Below are 20,601 nucleotides of genomic sequence, written 5' to 3'. Positions count from 1 at the left end.
ATAAAAAACAACTAAATAAGCAGACAAAGGAGTGAGCCAGTGTGTACCTGGACGCCCATCCCCGGACACAAAGAACCACCAACGCACCGATGTCTGAGGGCGTCTGCCACTAGCAGGGGAAGTGGTGGGGGGAGATAGGCCTCCATACCTTGGAGGGCCTGAGATGTCCCCAGAGAGGTGGCGTCTTATACCCAACCTGACATATAGACACAGACATACAGGCACACACAGATACAAACATTCATTCCCACCCTCATGCTCTCATATGCAATTACTCAACACTCACCCAACGTGGAGACAGACATAGAGAGACACTGTACACACAATCACACTCCCCAAGCGTACTCTAAGAACCGGGTCTAGGTACCCTTGCCCCTGGAGGGGGGAACTACACCCAGACCCAGGTGGTGTTATCCTTTTCCCTGCGGTGGGGAGAAGCAGACCGCCCCGACTCCGCAGCAGCAGGGAGGCCCCAGACGGCCAACTCCTCCTCCTGGCCCCCGCTCCAGCAGGCCGCAGAGAACGAGCGTGTGAGAAGACTCCAAAACCTCCCCCCACCCGCTCATATGTAGTGTTGATGCATGTGTGTTCTAAGGTGTATTTAAAACCCAGGAGGGCATGGAGCTACCTGCGCAGGTAAGCGCATAGTCCCTCCTGATAGCCCTCAATGTCTACGTGTATTTAAAATTGAGAGGTGGGCAACGACGCCAGGGGTGAGGTTGTACACCCTGATGGTCTTTTGGAGTCCGTGTAGCGTGCCCACCCCCAAGATCCTATATGTATGTATTATGAGAGTGTGAGTAATGTGAATGTCTAAGTTGTGGGATAAAATTGAGGATATCCAGATAGGTGTACGTTTGCATGGGATTAATGAAGACTCCGTCAATTTTAGAAACTCCCACCATGCTGTCAGAGAAGAGCTGATGCTGATGCTCTTGAAGCATTCATGTCGTTGGATGTTTGAGCTGATAAATGGTAGATCTGAAATCTCTAGATTATTGCAAAGTGCTTGTTCTACATCTAGCCAAGGTTCATCTAAGAAGGTATGTTTTAGCCATCCTGAGATAAACTGAAGCCTGTTGGCTAAGAAGTAGTGCTGAAAGTTAGGTAGTTCTAATCCTCCTTTATCCTTGGTCTTTTGTTGTGTTTTTAAGCTGATACGTGAGGGTTTATCTTTCCAAAGGAATTTGGACATATATGAATCTAGAGATCTGAACCAATCTTGTGGCGGTTTAGTTGGGATCATTGAGAATAAATACTTTATTTTTGGTAAGACCATCATTTTTATAGCGGCAACCCTTCCCATAAGTGATATGGGTAGACATTTCCATCTAGCCAGATCGCCTTCTACTTAAAAGTGGGATATGGTTTAATTTAGTCAGATCTGCAAGCTTGGGAGAAACATTAATACCTAAATATTTTATATTTCCCGATTGCAGTGGTGTAGAAAAAGAATTATGGAAGGAGCAATTAATCGGAAGGACTGTAGATTTTGACCAGTTAATTGAGTAATCTGATATTCTTGCAAAACAGTTTATCAATGCAATGACCCCAGAGATATTGGTTTGTGAGCTTTGGAGAAAAAGTAACACATCATCCGCATAAAGGCTGATTTTATTTGTGGGTTTATTTGTGGTGAATACAACGTTTTATAGAAATCCCTGAAAATGTTGTTTATTTGTTTCAGTTCATATATTGTGTTCCCATATGAATCTTGAACAGCACATATAGTTGTTTTTTCTTTCTTTATTTTTAGCTGGTTTGCTAGAAATTGACCGGATTTATTACCATGTTCATAATTTTGTAAGCGTAGTCTTTGTACTAAAAATTTTGTTTTTTTTTATCAATTATCTCATTTAATTCTAGTTTTGTTTTGCGTATTTTGTTCAATGTTTCCTGATCTTGGTGGGACGCGTAGGCTTCTTCTAGTGATTTGATGTTTTTTTCTAATTCCTGAATATTTTTGTTGTCTTTTTTCTTTTTATGTGATGAGAAAGAAATTATTTTACCTCTCATCACAGCTTTCCCTGCTTCCCATAGAACAGAAGCTGATGTTCCAGGAGTGTCATTATAGTCTAAATATGAAGTCCACTCTTTTTTAAAATATTTAATAAAGTCTTCATCTTTAAGCAGTGATGTATTAAATCTCCAGTTTTTACTTGGCGTAGTATTATTCTTGTGCATTAGTGTTAAAGATACAGGAGCATGATCGCTGACAGCTATAGGGAGAATCTCAGTGTCTGAAATGTCGCTCAGCAGTGAGCTGCTGACCAAAAAATAATCCAGACGAGAGTAGGAGTGATGGACATGTGAGAAAAAAGTATATTCCTTACTGGTGGGGTGAAGGGAGCGCCATGCATCGCAAAGACCAAAGTCGCTCATATACTGTTTGATTATATTTGTGGATTGCCAATTACGCTGAGTTCCTGCTGTATTGAGCCTATCCACTTCTTCATTTAGTCCAAGGTTGAGGTCGCCCCCAAGAACAAGTGTGCCATCTAAGTGTTCAGAGAGTGCACTGAAAAAACCGTGAAAGAATGAGGGATCATCAACATTTGGACCATATACACTTACAATACATAGCTTTTTATCAAGTATAGATAGTTTAATGATTAAGAATCTGCCCTCTGGATCTATAACTGTATCGAGTACTGTGAAATTAATATTTATATGTATTAAAATTGCTACTCCCCTCTAGAATTATAACAAGCTGAGAACACATTAGGAAACTCAGGTGTTTTAAGTTATTTTAAAACTCTAAGAGGTCTGTGGGTCTCTTGTAAAAGGACAACATCTGCCTGTAGTTTTTTGAGTTGGTTAAATATTTTTAACCTCTTTTCTCTGTAGCCAGCTCCATTTACATTCCATGTAACAAACCTTAGTGCACCCATAGATGTCTGTGTATAACTAGGGGTGTACGCTCTGTGCGTCGCTTAGACGGGTGGAGAGAATACATCACTTGTTCATAAATAAAGAGAAGAGAGAGAGAAAAAATGTGTGGCGAGATGCTCCCTGAGTCTGACTATGTGTGTGCATATTTACTAATATGAGTATGCTTGGCTTAAGTGTGTGTATCCTATACGACTGTGTGCGCTGTCTGACTGATGTAAATGTGCGCATGACTGTGCGTGATCGTGCTGTGCCTATGTGTCGAAATAAAGGATGTTGTTTGTGGATGAGTGTGGAAGCAGGTGATCAAAGCAGTGAAAGAAATAAAGAAAGAAACCAAGGACAAGGGTGGGCAGCATAAAAACAAGACGGGGAAAAGAGAGAAAAAAAAAACAAGAAGGAAAAGAAAAAAAACAAAAAAACCCAAAATGGAAATATTCCAATTAAATCACTGATGGAGAGTGACGGTGTTCAGTGACGGTATCATATCACACTTAAGATGCGATTTGATACCGGTAAGTTAAACAGATGTTAATGCAAGTTAGTGTGGATATGAAAAGGGTGTAGCTGATTCCTATCTGGTGTGAGGTTAATACAGCCACGGAGTGATGTCGGGGTCGCGGTGGAGCTGTCCGTCCACGTACAGCCGGTCCACAGCGATGACAGCGCGGGAGCCCTTCTGGATGAAGCCGCGTCGGATTGGGAAGAGGACCCTGCGTCGTTCCAGGATCTCTTTGGGGAACTGGTTGTTCACGCTGAAGTCCGTCCCTTTTAATTCCCTGCCGCGGCTTTACACATGTTCCTTTTGTTTGAAGTGGCCGAATTTGGCCACAATAGGACGTGGTCTCCCGGTCGCAGCCCGCATGGGGCCGAGGCGATGTACCCTATCGAAGACGATGTTCTTCACCGTGTCCTCTGGCAGCTTCAGGTGGGTTTTGATTAAGCTTTTTACTGTAGTCTCCGCGTCCTCTCCAGCAGCTTCTGGAATACCAGAAAATACCAGATTATCACGCATGCTACAAGCTTGTACATCAATAACTGTTTCTTTTTGTTTTTTTATTTTCTCTATTTAGCTGGGGAACATTGTCTGTGAGACATTTCACCGACTCCCTTAGTGTGGCATTTTCAGCAGCAAGCGTTTCCACCTGCTGCTGGCTGAACTCCAGGGATTCTCGCAAGCATTTAAATTCCCGGTGAAGAATCTCCACCAAGGACAGCCTTGCATCGAAACTGGACAATCGTTTGTCGATTGACTCCAGTATGTCGACAATATCTTTGCCGGCTGGCGATGTTGTGCCGGGGGACTCTGCCGGGCGATGTTTTTTCGACGACGGCGTCTCAGATTTGGCCGGGGAAGCTGCACTCTGGGCCTTCTTTATTACGAGATCCTGGAAGCACTGATCAATATAATCTTGGAGAGCGTCTAAACTCTCCCCGTTGTTCTCCAGGGTGTTGGAGATGATTTAGACAAATGTTGTTAGTTATAAGACAATTGATAAGTGCATTTGGTAATACTGAAGCTTAAATGAATTTGTTTAAATCTAAACTACCATTCGCTTTAATTTTCCGCCAAAATCTCCGGCGTCTGACGTCAGTTACAACATGAGTCGCTTACCTTGTCTGTCACTTCCGTCACTTACCTCCCTGAGGAATGTAACTTCGATTGCTCTGTTGAGGGCGGGGCTCGATGGCGAACCTTTGGCTGCTCTGGTGGGGGGTTTATGGGGGACAAAAAGGGATTGGGCCAGGGGGTAGATCTGAGCCCAGCATAGACCAGCTCCATCATCTCCTCAGTGAATTTCAGGTGTTGGGAGGAGGGAGAAGGGGAGGGGGAAGAGGGTGATGGCCTGTCAGGGGTTTGGGAGACTGGGGAAGATCGTGGGGGCAGATGAGGCTCCTCCTCAAGGTTTCTGGTGGGCTTTGTCTGTTCTTGGAGTACTGTTTGATCCTCTTTTTGAGATAACTCCTCGTGTATCTCAGCCTTGGCACCAAGCACAGATGGATGACGTATGGAATAAAACAAGTTGGAGGTGAACAGTTTCACCCCTGACTTGTTCAAATTAAATCCATTTGCTTTAAACAGATGTGCCCAGCCTGTGCAGGATGGCTCTGCACTCCATGAGGCTCCCTTTAAACAGCTCCGTTTAAACAGTGCTGCCATCTGGGCCTTCCCTGACAACAGCGGCCACAGCCATGACACGTCTCTGCTGTGGCCTGCAACAGATTGGCAGATTTTTTTTTCACTTATTTCAAGCAAAATATCTTGTATCAAGTGAAAAATCTGCCAATGGAACAAGTGAAAATTCTCCAGATCCAAGATGCAGTGTCTAAAAACAAGTTCCTATATCTCACTGAATTGTTACTTTGTAGCTGATTGTGTCTTATTTTAAGTGTAATGAGATATTGTGACTAGAAATTAGACAAATATCCTTGGTAAGAGTTTTTGCAGTGTGTAGTTCCTGGAGATCAGCAACATAAAGACATTCAGTTCTGACTTTCTGCTGCTGCTATTTTTGTAGCCGCATTTTGCATTTTGTGTAAAACTTGGTGTGTGTGTTGCTGGTGTGCGTCACATTTACAAACCGCTCATTGTTTCGAATAGCATCCAGCAACTCAGAGAAACTCGATTCCTGGAATTTCCAGTAGTGTTTCATGCAAATCAGGCACGAGGAAGCAAAGTTCCCTTAATGTGGCAACACAATCCTGGCACTGTCCACCTGCTGTGTGAAGAACAGCAGCAGGACTAAGAGCTGTACAGTGACGTTAGGATGGTCTCTGTACTGTCCTACAAAGGCTGAAGAGGCCAAAAGTAAAATGAAAGACAGGCAACATTTAAAATTTTAAAGCCTAAAGATAGTATTTTCTTCTCTTATTAAACTATCATATTTTGAATATATAACAGCATATATAACAGCACCAGGCAGCACAGTGGCACGGTGGTTAGCACTGTTGCTGCACAGCAAGAAGGTCCTGAGTTCAATTCCAACATCAGGCCGGGGTCTTTCTGTGTGGAGTTTGCATGTTCTCCCCGTGTTTGCGTGGGTTCCCTCCGGGTACTCCGGCTTCCTCCCACCATCCAAAGACATGCAGCTTGTGGGGATAGGTTAATTGGATAATCCAAATTGTCACTAGGTGTGAATGTGCGAATGAGTGTGAGTGCGAATGGTTGTCTGTCCCTGTGTGTTGGCCCTGTGACAGACTGGCGACATGTCCAGGGTGTACCCCGCCTCTCGCCCTATGACAGCTGGGATAGGCTCCAGCGCCCCCCATCGACCCTGAAAAGGATAAGCGGAAGCGAATGGATGGATGGATAACAGCATTTTTATTTAACTGTTTATTTCAGCTTGATACTCGATTCCCATCCATTGGTTTCTTAACTACTTTTCTAATTCAGGATAAATGGCAAACTGTAGCTCCTAAACTTTGGAACAACATGTTTGCAATCATCTACATCATCATTTTTATTAAATGTTAAAATAAATGTAATCTACCATTAATCATGTTTAAAATGATGAGCCTCTCCCAGCTGTCACTGGGTCAGCTGATCCAGGCTTATATAACTTTTAATGTAAAGTAGTTTTATTTCCTGCTGCAGCTGAGAAGGAACAGATCCTGCTTTTCAGGGTTTTTACGTGTTTTGCATACAGACACACGTACATCACAGGTGTTACTGAAACAGAGTAAATCCAGCAGCTCCGTGTTTGATCCTCCATCAGCTCTTCACTGTAATCCAGATCTCCTAACATGATGCTCTGCTCCGGACTCAGCAGCACACTGTGTGAGTACAACACACTGATAATCCTTTATTTCTACATGAAATCAGCTGCACATGTTCAGTCTAATCCTTTTCTAGCTTTCCACTGTGCTGTACTGTGACATGCTTTTCTTTCTGCTTTATTGGATCAGTTAATCTAACATCCTAAATACATGTTTGCATCACCTCAGCAGGACAGTTAGGCTTCACAGAGTCCTGAGAGGAATTCATGGCTGATCATTTACTAAGAACATGTTTACCACAACGTACATAATTATCTTGTAAATGTTCATCTACGACCAAGAATTACAGTAGCATTTAGCATTGACTGCCGATGCAAGGGCTATAGTCTGTAAATATTACTATTTAACTAGCCCTAGTGCACAGAGTCCATTGCCGGTTTCCTTGCTCGAGTCTTTGTTGGAGTCCTGGGTCCTTGTTTTGTTTATGAGGGATCTGGTGTTGGTGGGGAAAATGGATGGAAGCGAGGGTCAGCGTTGTTGTTTCCAAAGCTTGAAGCAAACGCCAGCTTTGAATCCCTGCTTTTGTTTCCCCTGAGTTACTTGTTGTTCCTGACAATAACAAATGGAGCACATGGTGGTCTCACAATCTCAGGTGATATATTATGGGTCTATTTCAAAGTAAAGTCCGGGTTTAGACTGAGGCCAGTGTTGATCAGTTCTTGATGACAGACTGTTATCAGTGCATTGCAGGAAGACACAACGAGGCATAAAAATCACAAAAATACAAAAGGATGCACATTGGTAAGGAACATTGTGCGCTGTATATGTCGATTCAATTGTTGTGCTTTTCTCTGTCTCATTCTGGGATCTTTACTTTATGATGTAAAGTGTTATTTGGTACTCAAAGGAGCTTGCAAAGAAAAGCGTCTGGACTTCTTTAAGTTGCTTGAAGACGTTTCACCTTCATCCGAGAAGCTTCTTCAGTTCTAAGGTCAAATGGTGGAGAGTCCCAGATTTAAACCTAGTGGGAGTTTCCCCCCACAGAGGGACAAAAGGACCCCCTGATGATCCTCTAGTCGCCTGAGCCAAGGTGTGAAACTGGGTGTGGGTCCCAATCAGCCAGGGTTTTGGGTGAGCTCATTGTGAAACCTGGCCCCACCTTATCATGTGATTTTCTGAGGTCAGATGGCCCAGGATGTGAGTGGGCGTTAAGGCGTCTGGGGAGGGATCTCAAAACTGGATTATAGATGGCAATTCAATTCAATTCAATTCAATTTTATTTATATAGCGCCAAATCACAACAAAAGTCGCCTCAAGGCGCTTCATAGATACAGAGAAAAACCCAACAATCATATGACCCCCTATGAGCAAGCACTTTGGCGACAGTGGGAAGGAAAAACTCCCTTTTAACAGGAAGAAACCTCCGGCAGAACCAGGCTCAGGGAGGGGCGGCCATCTGCTGCGACCGGTTGGGGTGAGAGAAGGAAGACAGGATGAAAGACATGCTGTGGAAGAGAGACAGAGATTAATAACAGATACGATTCAATACAGAGAGGTCTATTAACACATAGTGAGTGAGAAAGGTGACTGGAAAGGAAAAACTCAATGCATCATGGGAATCCCCCGGCAGCCTACATCTATTGCAGCATAACTAAGGGAGGATTCAGGGTCACCTGGTCCAGCCCTAACTATATGCCTTAGCAAAAAGGAAAGTTTTAAGCCTAATCTTAAAAGTAGAGATAGTGTCTGTCTCCCGAATCCAAACTGGAAGCTGGTTCCACAGAAGAGGGGCCTGAAAACTGAAGGCTCTCCCTCTCATTCTACTTTTAAATACTCTAGGAACAACAAGTAGGCCTGCAGAGCGGGAGCGAAGTGCTCTAATAGGGTGATATGGTACTACAAGGTCATTAAGATAAGATGGGGCCTGATTATTTAAGACCTTGTATGTGAGGAGCAGGATTTTGAATTCAATTCTGGATTTAACAGGAAGCCAATGAAGGGAAGCCAAAACAGGAGAAATATGCTCTCTCTTTCTAGTCCCTGTCAGTACTCTTGCTGCAGCATTTTGGATTAACTGAAGGTTTTTCAGTGAGTTTTTTGGACATCCTGATAATAATGAATTGCAGTAGTCCAGCCTGGAAGTAATAAATGCATGAACTAGTTTTTCAGCTTCACTCTGAGACAGGATATTTCTAATTTTAGAGATGTTGCGCAAATGGAAGAACGCAGTCTTACATATTTGTTTAATATGTGCGTTGAAGGACATATCCTGGTCAAAAATGACTCCAAGGTTCCTCACAGTGTTACTGGAGGCCAAGGTAATGCCATCCAGAGTAAGAATCTGGTTAGATACCATATTTCTAAGCTTTTCAGCGCCGAGTACAATGACCTCAGTTTTATCTGAGTTAAGAAGCAGAAAGTTAGTGGCCATCCAGGTCTTTATGTCTTTAAGACATTCCTGCAGTTTAACTAATTGGTGTGTGTTATCTGGCTTCATGGACAGATAGAGCTGGGTGTCATCTGCATAGCAGTGAAAATGTATGCTATGTCTTCTAATGATGCTGCCTAGGGGAAGCATGTATAATGTAAACAGAATTGGTCCTAGCACTGAACCCTGTGGAACTCCATAATTAACCTCAGTGTGTGAAGAGGACTCTCCATTTACATGCACAAACTGGAGTCTATTAGATAGATATGATACAAACCACTGCAGTGCAATACCTGTAATACCTACAGCATGTTCTAATCGCTCTAATAGGATATTATGGTCAACAGTATCGAATGCTGCACTAAGGTCAAGAAGGACAAGCACAGAGATGAGTCCACTGTCAGAGGCCATAAGAAGATCATTTGTAACCTTCACTAAAGCTGTTTCTGTGCTGTGATGAACTCTGAAACCTGACTGAAACTCTTCAAATAAACCATTCCTCTGCAGATGATCTGTTAGCTGTTTGACAACTACTCTTTCAAGGATTTTTGATATGAAAGGAAGGTTGGAGATTGGCCTATAATTAGCTAAGACTGCTGGGTCTAGAGATGGCTTTTTGAGTAAAGGTTTAACTGCAGCCACCTTGAAGGCCTGTGGTACATAGCCGATTATTAGAGATAGGTTGATCATATATAAGATCGAAGAATTAATCAATGGCAGGACTTCTTTGAGCAGTTTTGTAGGAATGGGGTCTAAAAGACACGTTGATGGTTTGGAGGAAGTAATTATTGAAGTTAACTCAGAAAGATCGATTGGAGAAAAAGAGTCTAACTTAACATCAATGGAACTAAGAGTAGCTGTAGATAATATTACATCTGTGGGATGATTATTGGTAATTTTTTCTCTAATGATAAAAATTTTATTTGTGAAGAAGTTCATGAAGTCATCACTAGTTAACGTTAAAGGGATGGTTGGCTCAAAAGAGCTCTGACTTTTTGTCAGCCTGGCTACAGTGCTGAAGAGAAACCTGGGGTTGTTCTTATTTTCTTCAATTAGTGATGAGTGGTAAGCTGTTCTGGCTTTGCGGAGGGCTTTCTTATAAAGCAACAAACTATTTCTCCAGGCTAAATGATGATCCTCTAAATTTGTGACACGCCATTTCCTCTCCAGATTACGAGTCATCTGCTTTAGGGTACGTGTTTGAGAATTATACCACGGGGTCAGGTACTTCTGATTAGAGACCTTAGTTTTCACTGGAGCTACAGTATCCAGAGTCGTACGTAGTGAGGAGGTGAAATTATTAACAAGATAATCGACCTCTGTTGGGGTAACGTTCAGATAGCTGCTCTGCTCTGTGTTGGTACAGGGCATTGACGATGATAACAGTGGCTGGATTATATTCTTAAACTTAGTTACAGCGCTTTCAGAAAGACATCTACTTTGATAAAGTCCACTCTCCACTGCTGCGTAATCAATTATTGTAAATGTAAATGTTATCAAGAAATGATCAGACAGGAGAGGCAGACAGTTGGTGTCGTAAACCACCGCCTCTGTTCAAAGATGGTCGCTCACAGTGGACATAGATGCTTCTTTCACTCCTCTTTCAAACCATCTGTCCTCTCTGTCCAAAATGTGAACATTGGCATCCTCAGAAGAGTGACCTTTGACCTTTAGATGCAGATGGACAGCTGAGTCTTGTCCTGTGGAGGTGGCTCTTCTGTGTTGTGCCATGCACTTGTGAAGTGGCTGTTTGGTCTCTCCAATGTAGAGGTCTGGGCATTCCTCGCTGCACTGTACAGCATACACCACATTGTTAAGTCTGTGTTTTGGAGTTTTGTCTTTCGGGTGAACCAGTTTCTGTCTGAGTGTGTTGCTGGGTCTGAAGTACACCGGGATGTCATGCTTGGAGAAAACTCTCCAGAGTTTTTCTGATACACCGGCTACATAGGGGATGACAATGTTGTTGCGTCTGTCCTTCTTATCCTCCCTCGCTGGTGTCTGATCTTCTTTTCTGTGCCTCTTTGCTGACTTTATAAACAATTAGGATAACACATATTTTGAGTGCTTCGTTTACATGTGTGTGTTCCTCCTTTTTTGTACTATTCAAATGAAGCTGAAATTAAGTTAAATAAATCCACTGTATTCAACACACAGTCCAACACTGATGTTTCTGTCTGTGTCTTTCAGTGCTGGGAGCAGCGTATTTACTCATGACCTCAGGTAAAAGTTGTAGTGTTTGCTCATAATTCACAGATACTTAATGTTATGGTCCTGGGTCGTTTCGACCCAGCGTTTTTAGTTCTCATGTTTTGTCTTGATGCATCCTCAATCATCCAGGTAAGTAAATCTCCAAAAGTTGATTCTGTTCATTGGACGTAGCGTTTTGTGGGAGAAACGTTTCGTCACTCATCCAAGTGTCTTCAGTCTCAGCTGACTGCAGGTTTCCCCAAAACTTATAAACAGAACATTTGCATAATGACTGAAACCAGCCCACTGAGGAACAATGGGCTGGGAGGTCAGTTCCTTGATCATAATTATGCAAATTCTCATGACCATTGATCAAGAACCACTGATCTTGATCAATGGTCATGAGTCCCATTCACAGAGAGTTGGGGAATGGCTGCAATCACAGCATTGTAAGAGGGTGACAGATGTACCCTTAAGGGTAAGAAACTAAGAAACTAACAAAGAAACTAAACAGGCACAGGAGGCAAACACACAGCATAAAGAGGGTACGACGCGACACTGACACAGAGAAACACAGGGCTTAAATACACTGGGAAGTAATCTGGGAATGGGCAACAGGAGGGAGACACAGCTGGGAGAAATTAGACTAACGGGCCTGTGACACTGACCTCCCACATCATGAAGACCCTGGAAAGACTCATCCTGGACCAGCTTCGACCCATACTCAGACCACATCAGGATGCGCTTCAGTTTGCTTACCAGCCCCATCAGGCCAACTCTCCTGGGTGCAGAATCATCTGCAGCTCAACGTGGCAAAGACCAAGGAATTGATAGTGGACTTCAGGAAGACCAGGAAACACTTGACCCCTGTTTCAATCCACAAGGTCAATCTAGACGTCGTGGAGGACTAGAAATACCTCGGAGTATACATAGACAATAAATTGTACTGGGTTAAAAACACGAAAGAACTTTACAGGAAGGGCAAGATTCAACTCTATTTTTAGAGGTGACTGAGGTCCGTCCACATCTGTAGGACAATGCTCAGGATTTTCCAAGAGTCTGTTGTGGCCAGTGCGATCCTCTACGCTGTTGCATGCTGGGGCAGTAGGTTGATGCTCGCAGATGCCAACAGACTGACTAAACTGATCAAGGCCAGTAATGTTGTCGGCAATGTTCCCTCTAAGCTGCGCGTGTGTGCAATCACGCACTGCTGGCAGGTCTCTGCGCACAGAAAATCTGCGTTGCGCACAAAAAAAAATCTAACCTGAATTGAAATTAAAATTAAAACTTTAACAATTGTGTTTCGCAGTGTTAGTCAGTGACTGGCTGCTCCCGTATGGGATCAGAGCGATGCCACCTTATCCCATAGTCCAGCCAATGATGCAATTCACATTCGTATATACGCAGCTAATCAACGTCGCTGACAGCCTATGACAGCGTCCTCATGTGCCGACACCGGTGTTTTAGCAAAGCGGCTGATGTGGAGTGAAGTTAATGACAACGTGTACAACCATTGGAGATGTGAGCAGGACAGACGAACAACTGACGGACAAAGTGTGGACATTATACCAGTTTTTAAATTGTGTTGATCGGCCGTAAAACCAGAGTTATGATAAAATATCTGCAATGTTTGTTTTTCTTCCTGAATACTGTCGTTGTTTATATTTACTGCAGGAAGAAACGGGAAAAACTGCGTTTTATAAGGAAAACGCTCGAAAGCCTGTGAGCAAAGATTAAAGCAAAAACCCCGCCCTTTCCTATTGGTGGAAAAATGTGCCATGTCAACCAATCACAAAATGATATGGCAACATGACATTTAAATGTTTAGGGAGGGGGAAGTTTTAGGAGTGACTGCGTGTTTTGAGATGTGAGAGATTTGTGACGTTTAGCACAAATTTTGTGTAGTTAGTGTGTAGTTAGTGTGTAGTGTAGTCAATAGTTTTGTTGTGTGTGTCAGAACAATGAGGCGACTGCTGAATGTTACAGGTGTTACAGCAGTGATACATCTGCTGCTGTCAGGCCTGCAGGTATCAGGCTGTTGTTCTCCTTCATCTCATAGTGGACAGAAATGATTTTTTGGAGTGGCAAAAATAATTTGTGTGGCATCAGATTTGATGCAGAACAGCTGATTGTTCTGTAAATAGTTTGAAATGTTTATTTTTTTTAAAAAAACACCTTGGCTGCATTTTTAGGTAAACAGCTGCAAAAAACTGTTGTTTGCAACACTATAGAAGAACTATATAATTGTCCAACATTGGTCATTATATTTTGCAGACAGAGTTACAGGACTCTCTCCCAGACCACAGACTCATAATACAAGTCAGAGCTTAATAAAAGAAAGTTGTGTTTTCAAAATTGGAGTTCAAGTTATTTTTCCTTCCAATAGTGTTAACATGCTACACATGAACAAGGTTTTTTTAAATTTTCATTGTAAGTGGGCTAAAGCAGTTAATTAAAAGTAGTCGCTCAGTGAGAGACTGAGATTATTCTGTACAACTCCTCCATTTAATACAATGTAAACACTGCAATAGTTTTGCAGACACTCTTTCTTACTCTGTAATGTTGCAGTTAATTTGTTGATATGTATTTATAATCATATCTGTCAACCCTGAGTATTTATTACTCGGTGACTTGTATATATTGTGCTGTTCCTCATATCTTAACATATATTGATAGTCTAGTTTGTTTTTGTTTATGCTGCTGTACTGGAAAATATGTATAAAATTATATTCATGCATTCAGTTTTTATTACAGGGTTTACCAGAGCCCAGCTCGCTTTACCTTCCAATGTGACGGCCATATCCACAAGGAGAGTGATCACCTTTAACGTCGACAGTGTCCTACAGCTGAGCTGTGGTAAGAAGGGTGTAGTTTGTACGTTAAAGCTGGATGTAAAGTCAGGTCCATAAGAATATGCCCAGTGACTTGTTTTTGCTCCCGTACATCACCACAGTGGATCTTAAATTGGACAGTCAGGATGTGACTGAAGTGCAGACTCTCAGCTTCAAATCATGAAGTTTAATAAAAGAATTATATTCAAACTTTCGTGTCATGTTCGGGTCAAATCTGACCAATTTACAACTTAAAACACTGATAAATATTTGATTGCCTCAAGGCCTTATGACATCCTCCACACTGTGCACTTGAACTTATAAAAGTGATGATTATTTGTTTCAATGAAATTTGATTGTTTTATTACATCTGTGATGTTCCCGCTCAAAGGTGACCATCGTAGGAAATGAATCTCATTTTTACACAGTCACCTATTTTACACAGTCACCTGCAACAGATAAAGATGATAGTTGTTTTGGTTAATGCGAACAAACTGCTTCCAATTTTACAGTTGGTCTAATGTCCATCATTGGTCACCAGGTCTCTTCTCGTTGTTCTTCTTCAAGATCTTCTCCATATTGCGTTAAAAAAACACAGTCTGAGTACTCACAGCCCTGCCCATCGTCTATCATGTCAGCCAGCTTTGAGGGGTTTTGAACAGCTGTAGCTGCTTCTTGTTCTTCGATAAGCCGAGCCAGCTCCAATCAGCCAGAACTAGCAAAGCAAACGTCTCTGCAGGACAATCAGGCTCTCCCAAGCCCAGGAGGGTGGGCTCAAATCCATAATTCTTCTTTATGTTTCAGAGAACAAGTCTTTGAGACTCTCTTAAGGTTAGAGAATATCCAAGACTATACAAAGCAGATGAGAAGCCAAGCAGGAAAGATAAGAGAGAGGGAGAAAGTGTGACCGCCTCCATCAAGAGCCAAGAGCAGAAGCATTTAGGATCTGACTGCAACTTCTGAGTCTGTAAAGTGAAGCCGAAGTGTCTTAAACCTGCGTTATTGATATTAACATTTCATGTGTCCTTTTGTCTCATTGTGTGTGTAACAGGCAGTGGAGTGGTGGCTGTGCAGTCAGTTTTGTACAGATGTGCAGATAAAGAAATCTGCTCTCAGCTTCACGATCTGGACTTCATCAAGAAAAGGTGAACACTGTCGGGTAGTTTAACTGCTTTGATTACAATAAAAAGCACCAGCAGTTCAAATGAATGCAGATATTAGAAATCATGAACTGATCACTTCAATAAACCTGGAAATTTGCTTTTTGTCTCCCTGCAGCTGTGACTTGAAGGAAGTGTGTGAAATAAATACAAACATGGTCTGTACCTGTAATCGCAGCGTCTGCACCTACCTGGACATCACCTTCAACTGCGTCCCAGAGCAGGCACGTGCGGGGGGGGGGGCTAGAGGGGCTTGAGCACCCGCCCCTTTCCTGATGGGTGCCCAAAGTGCCCTTTTGTTGAGGCAACTTTTTAAAAAAAATATTATTAATTTTTTGTGTGCAGTGTGGGTGCGGAGTCCTGTCTGTGCTCCTCAACAATAATATTTAACTATTAATCACAGTTTTGCTAAATAAAAGGATCTGGCTTGCATCAGTCACATGATCACATTTAACCAATGATCGCCCTTGACGGCAGAACGCGCTGGTTACGAGCCGGGAACGAGCTCACAAAGAGCACGCGCATTTTTTGCGGTCCCGAGCTGCAGGAGAAACACAAATTAACTCAGAGACACAGACTGATGCGACAAAACCAGTAAGTAGGTGTACAGCGTACACTGTAGTGTGTAGCACACAGGAGTATTAGCTTATTATGTACACGTTGGTAAGTTGAAACAAACGAGCGTGCTGTGTGTGCGACAGCGCGACAAACATTACCTGTCCTTTTATTAACTGCACAGGTGTGCTGGTCATAGCTGCTGGCTCACTGTGTAAGGCTGTCATGGGTCTGTAGCTCTGTCACCGTTTTAGGGAACATATTTAGTTTTAAAGTAAGTTTCCGGGCTTTTCCTGCCTTTCTGGAGGGATTATATTTCACTAAAAAACGATCTAATATGCATGTCCACATAATTATGCATTATTATAATTATAATATATTTAAAAAACACACGCTGTATTTTAAAGAACAAACATTAAGAAGCAGATTATATTAGATTTATATTTTAAATAAGACAAAATTTGGATTTTACAGCAGTAAAATGATTATATCTCTACAGTTTAAACATGTAATAAGCTTTGCTCCTGCACAGAGTGGATAGTGAAACAAATGGAATCATAAATACATTATTTCATATTTATTACTTCCCCCTCCTCATTGCATTATTATTGTAGCTCTAGTAATAAATAATAATGTAAGGATTCTGGATCAGCACCGTGATGCCCATAGTATATACAGTATTCTGAAGAAGGTCTAAAATGTCACTGTGTGTGCGTGTGTGTGTTTTATTTAGATGGATTTTTAAAAAAAATATTACTCATGATATAACATTGTCCAGACATGGCTGGTAAGGACATGAGGAGGAAACAGTAGAGCTGTGTGAGGCTACTAAAGGCTGTGGATCCCTCAGCAGCTGGATTACAAAGAGCACATGTACCAGTTGTACCAGCTATAACATTTTTCTCTCATCATTTTATTATAGATTAAGTGCAAGAGTTGTTAGGTGTGGATTTTTAAATTATATTTTATTGCAATAGCAAGTTGTGCCTTGTTCTCAGATAGACAGCAAGTGGAGAGTGATATATGAGATGATGGGATGGAAGGAAGAAGAGAAGCAAAGAGTGATTCACAGGCAGAGCCGAGTTTATTTCTCACAGTTTTTGTTGCCTTATGGTTCCAAGCGCTGTCACCAATCTTTGCATTTTGTTATCATCTCATGACACTTGTTTATTCAGCTACCATCTCTCCTATGGACTTTTTAATGTCTACAGTCTCAGATCAGCACAGCCCTGCCCTCCAGCACTATCAGCAGCAGCACTATCAGCAGCAGCAGCAGCAGCAGCACTATCGGCAGCAGCAGCACTATCGGCAGCAGCAGCAGCAGCACTATCGGCAGCAGCAGCAGCAGCACTATCGGCAGCAGCAGCAGCAGCACTATCGGCAGCAGCAGCAGCAGCAGCACTATCAGCAGCAGCAGCACTATCAGCAGCAGTAGCAGCAGCAACCCCTCAACAGCAACATTGTACCCATCAAGTAAAACATCGGCTACGTTTGCTTTGCCTTGTTGCCCATATTAGATTCTTGATGAATGTGTGTTGTTGTTATTCAGCCTGGTTCAATGTGCCCCTTTTTAACTTTGAGCACCCGCCCCTTTAAACCTCTCTGCACGGCCCTGTCTCAGAGAGTCTGTTACATCTGTGATTATAAACTAATAATCAGTCACATCTGTACATGAATCATTACAGTTTCTAATGTGATGTGTTTCTTTGTCAGACCACAGTGTAACATGTGAAGGATCTCAGGCGAACCTTCAGTGTGGTCAGATTTATTTTTCTCATTTATTGTAACTTTAGTGGATTCATTTGATAGAACTACAAACATGGTTACAGTTTATGAACTCTTCCTCAGGTGAAGGACAGGTTATAGTCGTCTCCTGGGCGAATTATGGTCGCCGTGACAACACCACATGCTCTCATGGACGTCCTGTCTCTGATCTCCAAAATGTTAACTGTTCGAGTCCCAGTAGTAAAGAATATGTAACTAACAGGTACAGATACTGACTCTCTTTCCATCTTCTCTCAGATGACACGGCGTACTTCAGTCCTCTGCTGACTCACCTTTGACCTCCATTCACAGGTGTAACTGGCAGAACAGCTGTACTGTTAGAGCATCAAACACAGTGTTTGAAGACCGTTGTGGTACCACCTACAAGTACCTGGAGGTGGTTTATGACTGTCAGGGTAAGAACTTTAAACTTCATGACTCTGTGAATTCAATTATATGTACAGATAATTATTAATCATTATTAAAGAATTCATATTTCTGTTATAAAGAAGTCACTGAAATTATCAGACATGAAAACGTTTTCAGTTCTTTTGCAGATCCTGAGTGAACGGATTGAAATCACAGTTTTCAAAAAGTTCTTGAGAATAAATCAGAATCAATTCTGTATTAATCAGATTTAATTACTCATAAATTACACTTGAACTGCTGCTTGTGTCGCACTAAATAATCACTGCTGCTGTGGTCAGTCAGTTAAAGAACCAGCAGCTAAAATAAGAGGATTGGATGCTTCTCTTTGACGTGGACTCAGATGCTGATTCATTAGCAGCAAAGATAAAGCACGTCTATAAAACATTTTCCATTCTCAACAATCATTAATCTGTTCACTGACCTTTTAACTTTAAGATCATGCTGCAGCTCCTTCCTGCCCTCCTGGTTGGACTTGGTTTGGAGGTCGCTGTTTCATCTTTAACAGCAGCATGAAGAACTGGACTGATGCTGAGGTACATTAGGAAATAACAGCAGCTGTCGCTGCATCACTGATGATATAAAGAGTTTCTGTCTTTGACTGATTTTAAATGCATTCTCACACTTTTCATCTTCTGTGCACCTCATCTTCCTCCTCAGAGTTCCTGTCAGACACTCGGTGGACATCTGGCCTCATACCACAGCACAGCTGAGTACACCTTCATCAGAGAGCTCACTCGCACAGCAGCAGGGTCGTATACACGAGCTTGGGTTGGAGGCAACGACAGAGAGAATGTAAGTGTTTCATAGATAAAGAGGATGAGCTGCAGCTGTTTCTGATTTTTCATATTTTTCTCTTCATATTCATCAGTTTGATTCAAAGGTCAACATGTGACAGACGGATTAATCAGGACTTTGTTCCTGGAGACAGATGTTGCTGTTGACTTGACTTTTCTTTTCATTTTTTACCTCCACAAACAAAATGAACCTTGAATTTGAATTTTGAATTTGAATTTGAAATGTTTATTTCAGTCAACAACAACAGATTATAATTTTACATAAAAGTACTCAAACAGTAACCGAAAAAGGAATAGGCTGAAGCTTTATGGCTTATACTTATCCTATCCCTTACCCCCATAGAAATAATCAAATCCTTAACCAAGAAAATAAATAGCATTGATAAATAAGTTGTATAACAGTTTGAAAAGAAATCAATGATAAATCAAGAAATTAAGAAATTAAATCAACACAAACCTTTTTTAACGAACCAAATTTCTATAACCTTGTATAATACTAATTTTTAAAATCTTCCTGAAGAATGACAAAGAAAAACACATCTTCAGTTCATCATTAAGTCCATTCCATAATTTCACTCCCAAAACTGACACACATCTATACTTAACATTGGTTCTCACTTTAGGCATTTCAAACTTATAAGACCCCCTCAAATCATATTTTCCATCTCTTAGTTGAAACATACTTAAAATACAAATTGGAACATTCTTTTTAATCACACGATATATCATTTCTAAAGTTTTAGAATATATAATGTCCATGAATTTTAACATAGATGATCCTACAAAAAACTGGTTGGTGGACTCCCTATATCCAACTTTATTTATTATTCTAATAGCTCTTTTTTGCAATTTAAATATTGAATCCAAATATGTTTTGTATGTGTTCCCCCAAATTTCTGCACAGTAGGTCATATAAGGCAAACAAAGGGAAGTATACAATAAATAAAGGTAGTTTTTATTCAAAAAATCTCTTGTTTTATAAAGAATAGAAATAGACTTGGATAATTTCCGTTTCACATGTTCTATGTGGGGCTTCCAACAAAGTTTATCATCAATAATTACTCCTAAAAATTTTGTCTCATATACTCTTTCAATTTCCACATTATTTAAATTCAATTTTACTTTGATATTACTTTTACTACCTCCAAATAACATAAATTTTGTTTTACTTTCATTCAATGATAGTTTATTAAATACAAACCATCTATTTAACTTCATGAGTTCTGTTTCCACTGTTTTCAGTAATTTCTTTATGTCTTTTCCAGAACAAAATAAGTTTGTATCATCAGCAAACATCACATATTTTAAAGTATCACTGGCTGTACAAATATCATTTATATAAAGTAAAAATAATTTAGGTCCCAAAACAGATCCTTGCGGAACTCCACAAGTTACTTTTCTAAGTTTAGATTTCATGTTATTAATACTCACATATTGGAACCTATTATTCAAGTAACTATTTAACCAAAATTGTACAACACCTCTTAAACCATACCTTTCACACTTCTGTAAAAGTAAAGAATGATCTATCGTATCAAAGGCTTTACGTAAATCAATAAACACACCTATTCCAAACTGTTTTTCATCCACAGCTGTTGTAATATTTTCAATAAATTCCATCACAGCTAGAGATGTTGAGCGATTTCTTCTAAACCCATACTGATGATCATTCAATAAATCATATTTATCAATAAAAGAATCTAGTTTGTTTGCAAATAGTTTTTCAAGAATCTTTGAAAACTGAGGCAGTAAAGATACCGGTCTATAGTTTGACACAATCTGTTTATCACCAGTTTTATATAGTGGGATCACTTTGGCTATTTTCATTTTATCTGGAAAAATTCCAG

At 41.1% G+C, this 20,601-nt stretch overlaps 1 protein-coding gene across 1 annotated transcript in view; it reads left to right on the top strand.

Annotated features, from left to right (window-relative positions):
- LOC148097076 (L-rhamnose-binding lectin SML-like) overlaps positions 1-20,601 on the top strand; it is a 30,793-nt gene that overhangs the window by 7,149 nt on the left and 3,043 nt on the right. Inside the window, exons 6-10 of the mRNA XM_087833468.1 lie at positions 17,481-17,525; positions 17,616-17,754; positions 17,844-17,947; positions 18,408-18,493; positions 18,618-18,752. Of these exons, the coding sequence (XP_087689594.1) occupies positions 17,481-17,525; positions 17,616-17,754; positions 17,844-17,947; positions 18,408-18,493; positions 18,618-18,752 (509 nt within the window). The remainder of the gene's footprint in view (positions 1-17,480; positions 17,526-17,615; positions 17,755-17,843; positions 17,948-18,407; positions 18,494-18,617; positions 18,753-20,601) is intronic.

The sequence above is a fragment of the Neolamprologus brichardi genome, chromosome 20, assembly GCF_056152115.1.
Source record: "Neolamprologus brichardi isolate AB-2024 chromosome 20, ASM5615211v1, whole genome shotgun sequence".
NCBI lineage: Eukaryota > Metazoa > Chordata > Actinopteri > Cichliformes > Cichlidae > Neolamprologus > Neolamprologus brichardi.
The sequence above is the reverse complement of the archived record's forward strand: the minus strand, read 5'-3'. Positions and strand labels throughout refer to the sequence as shown.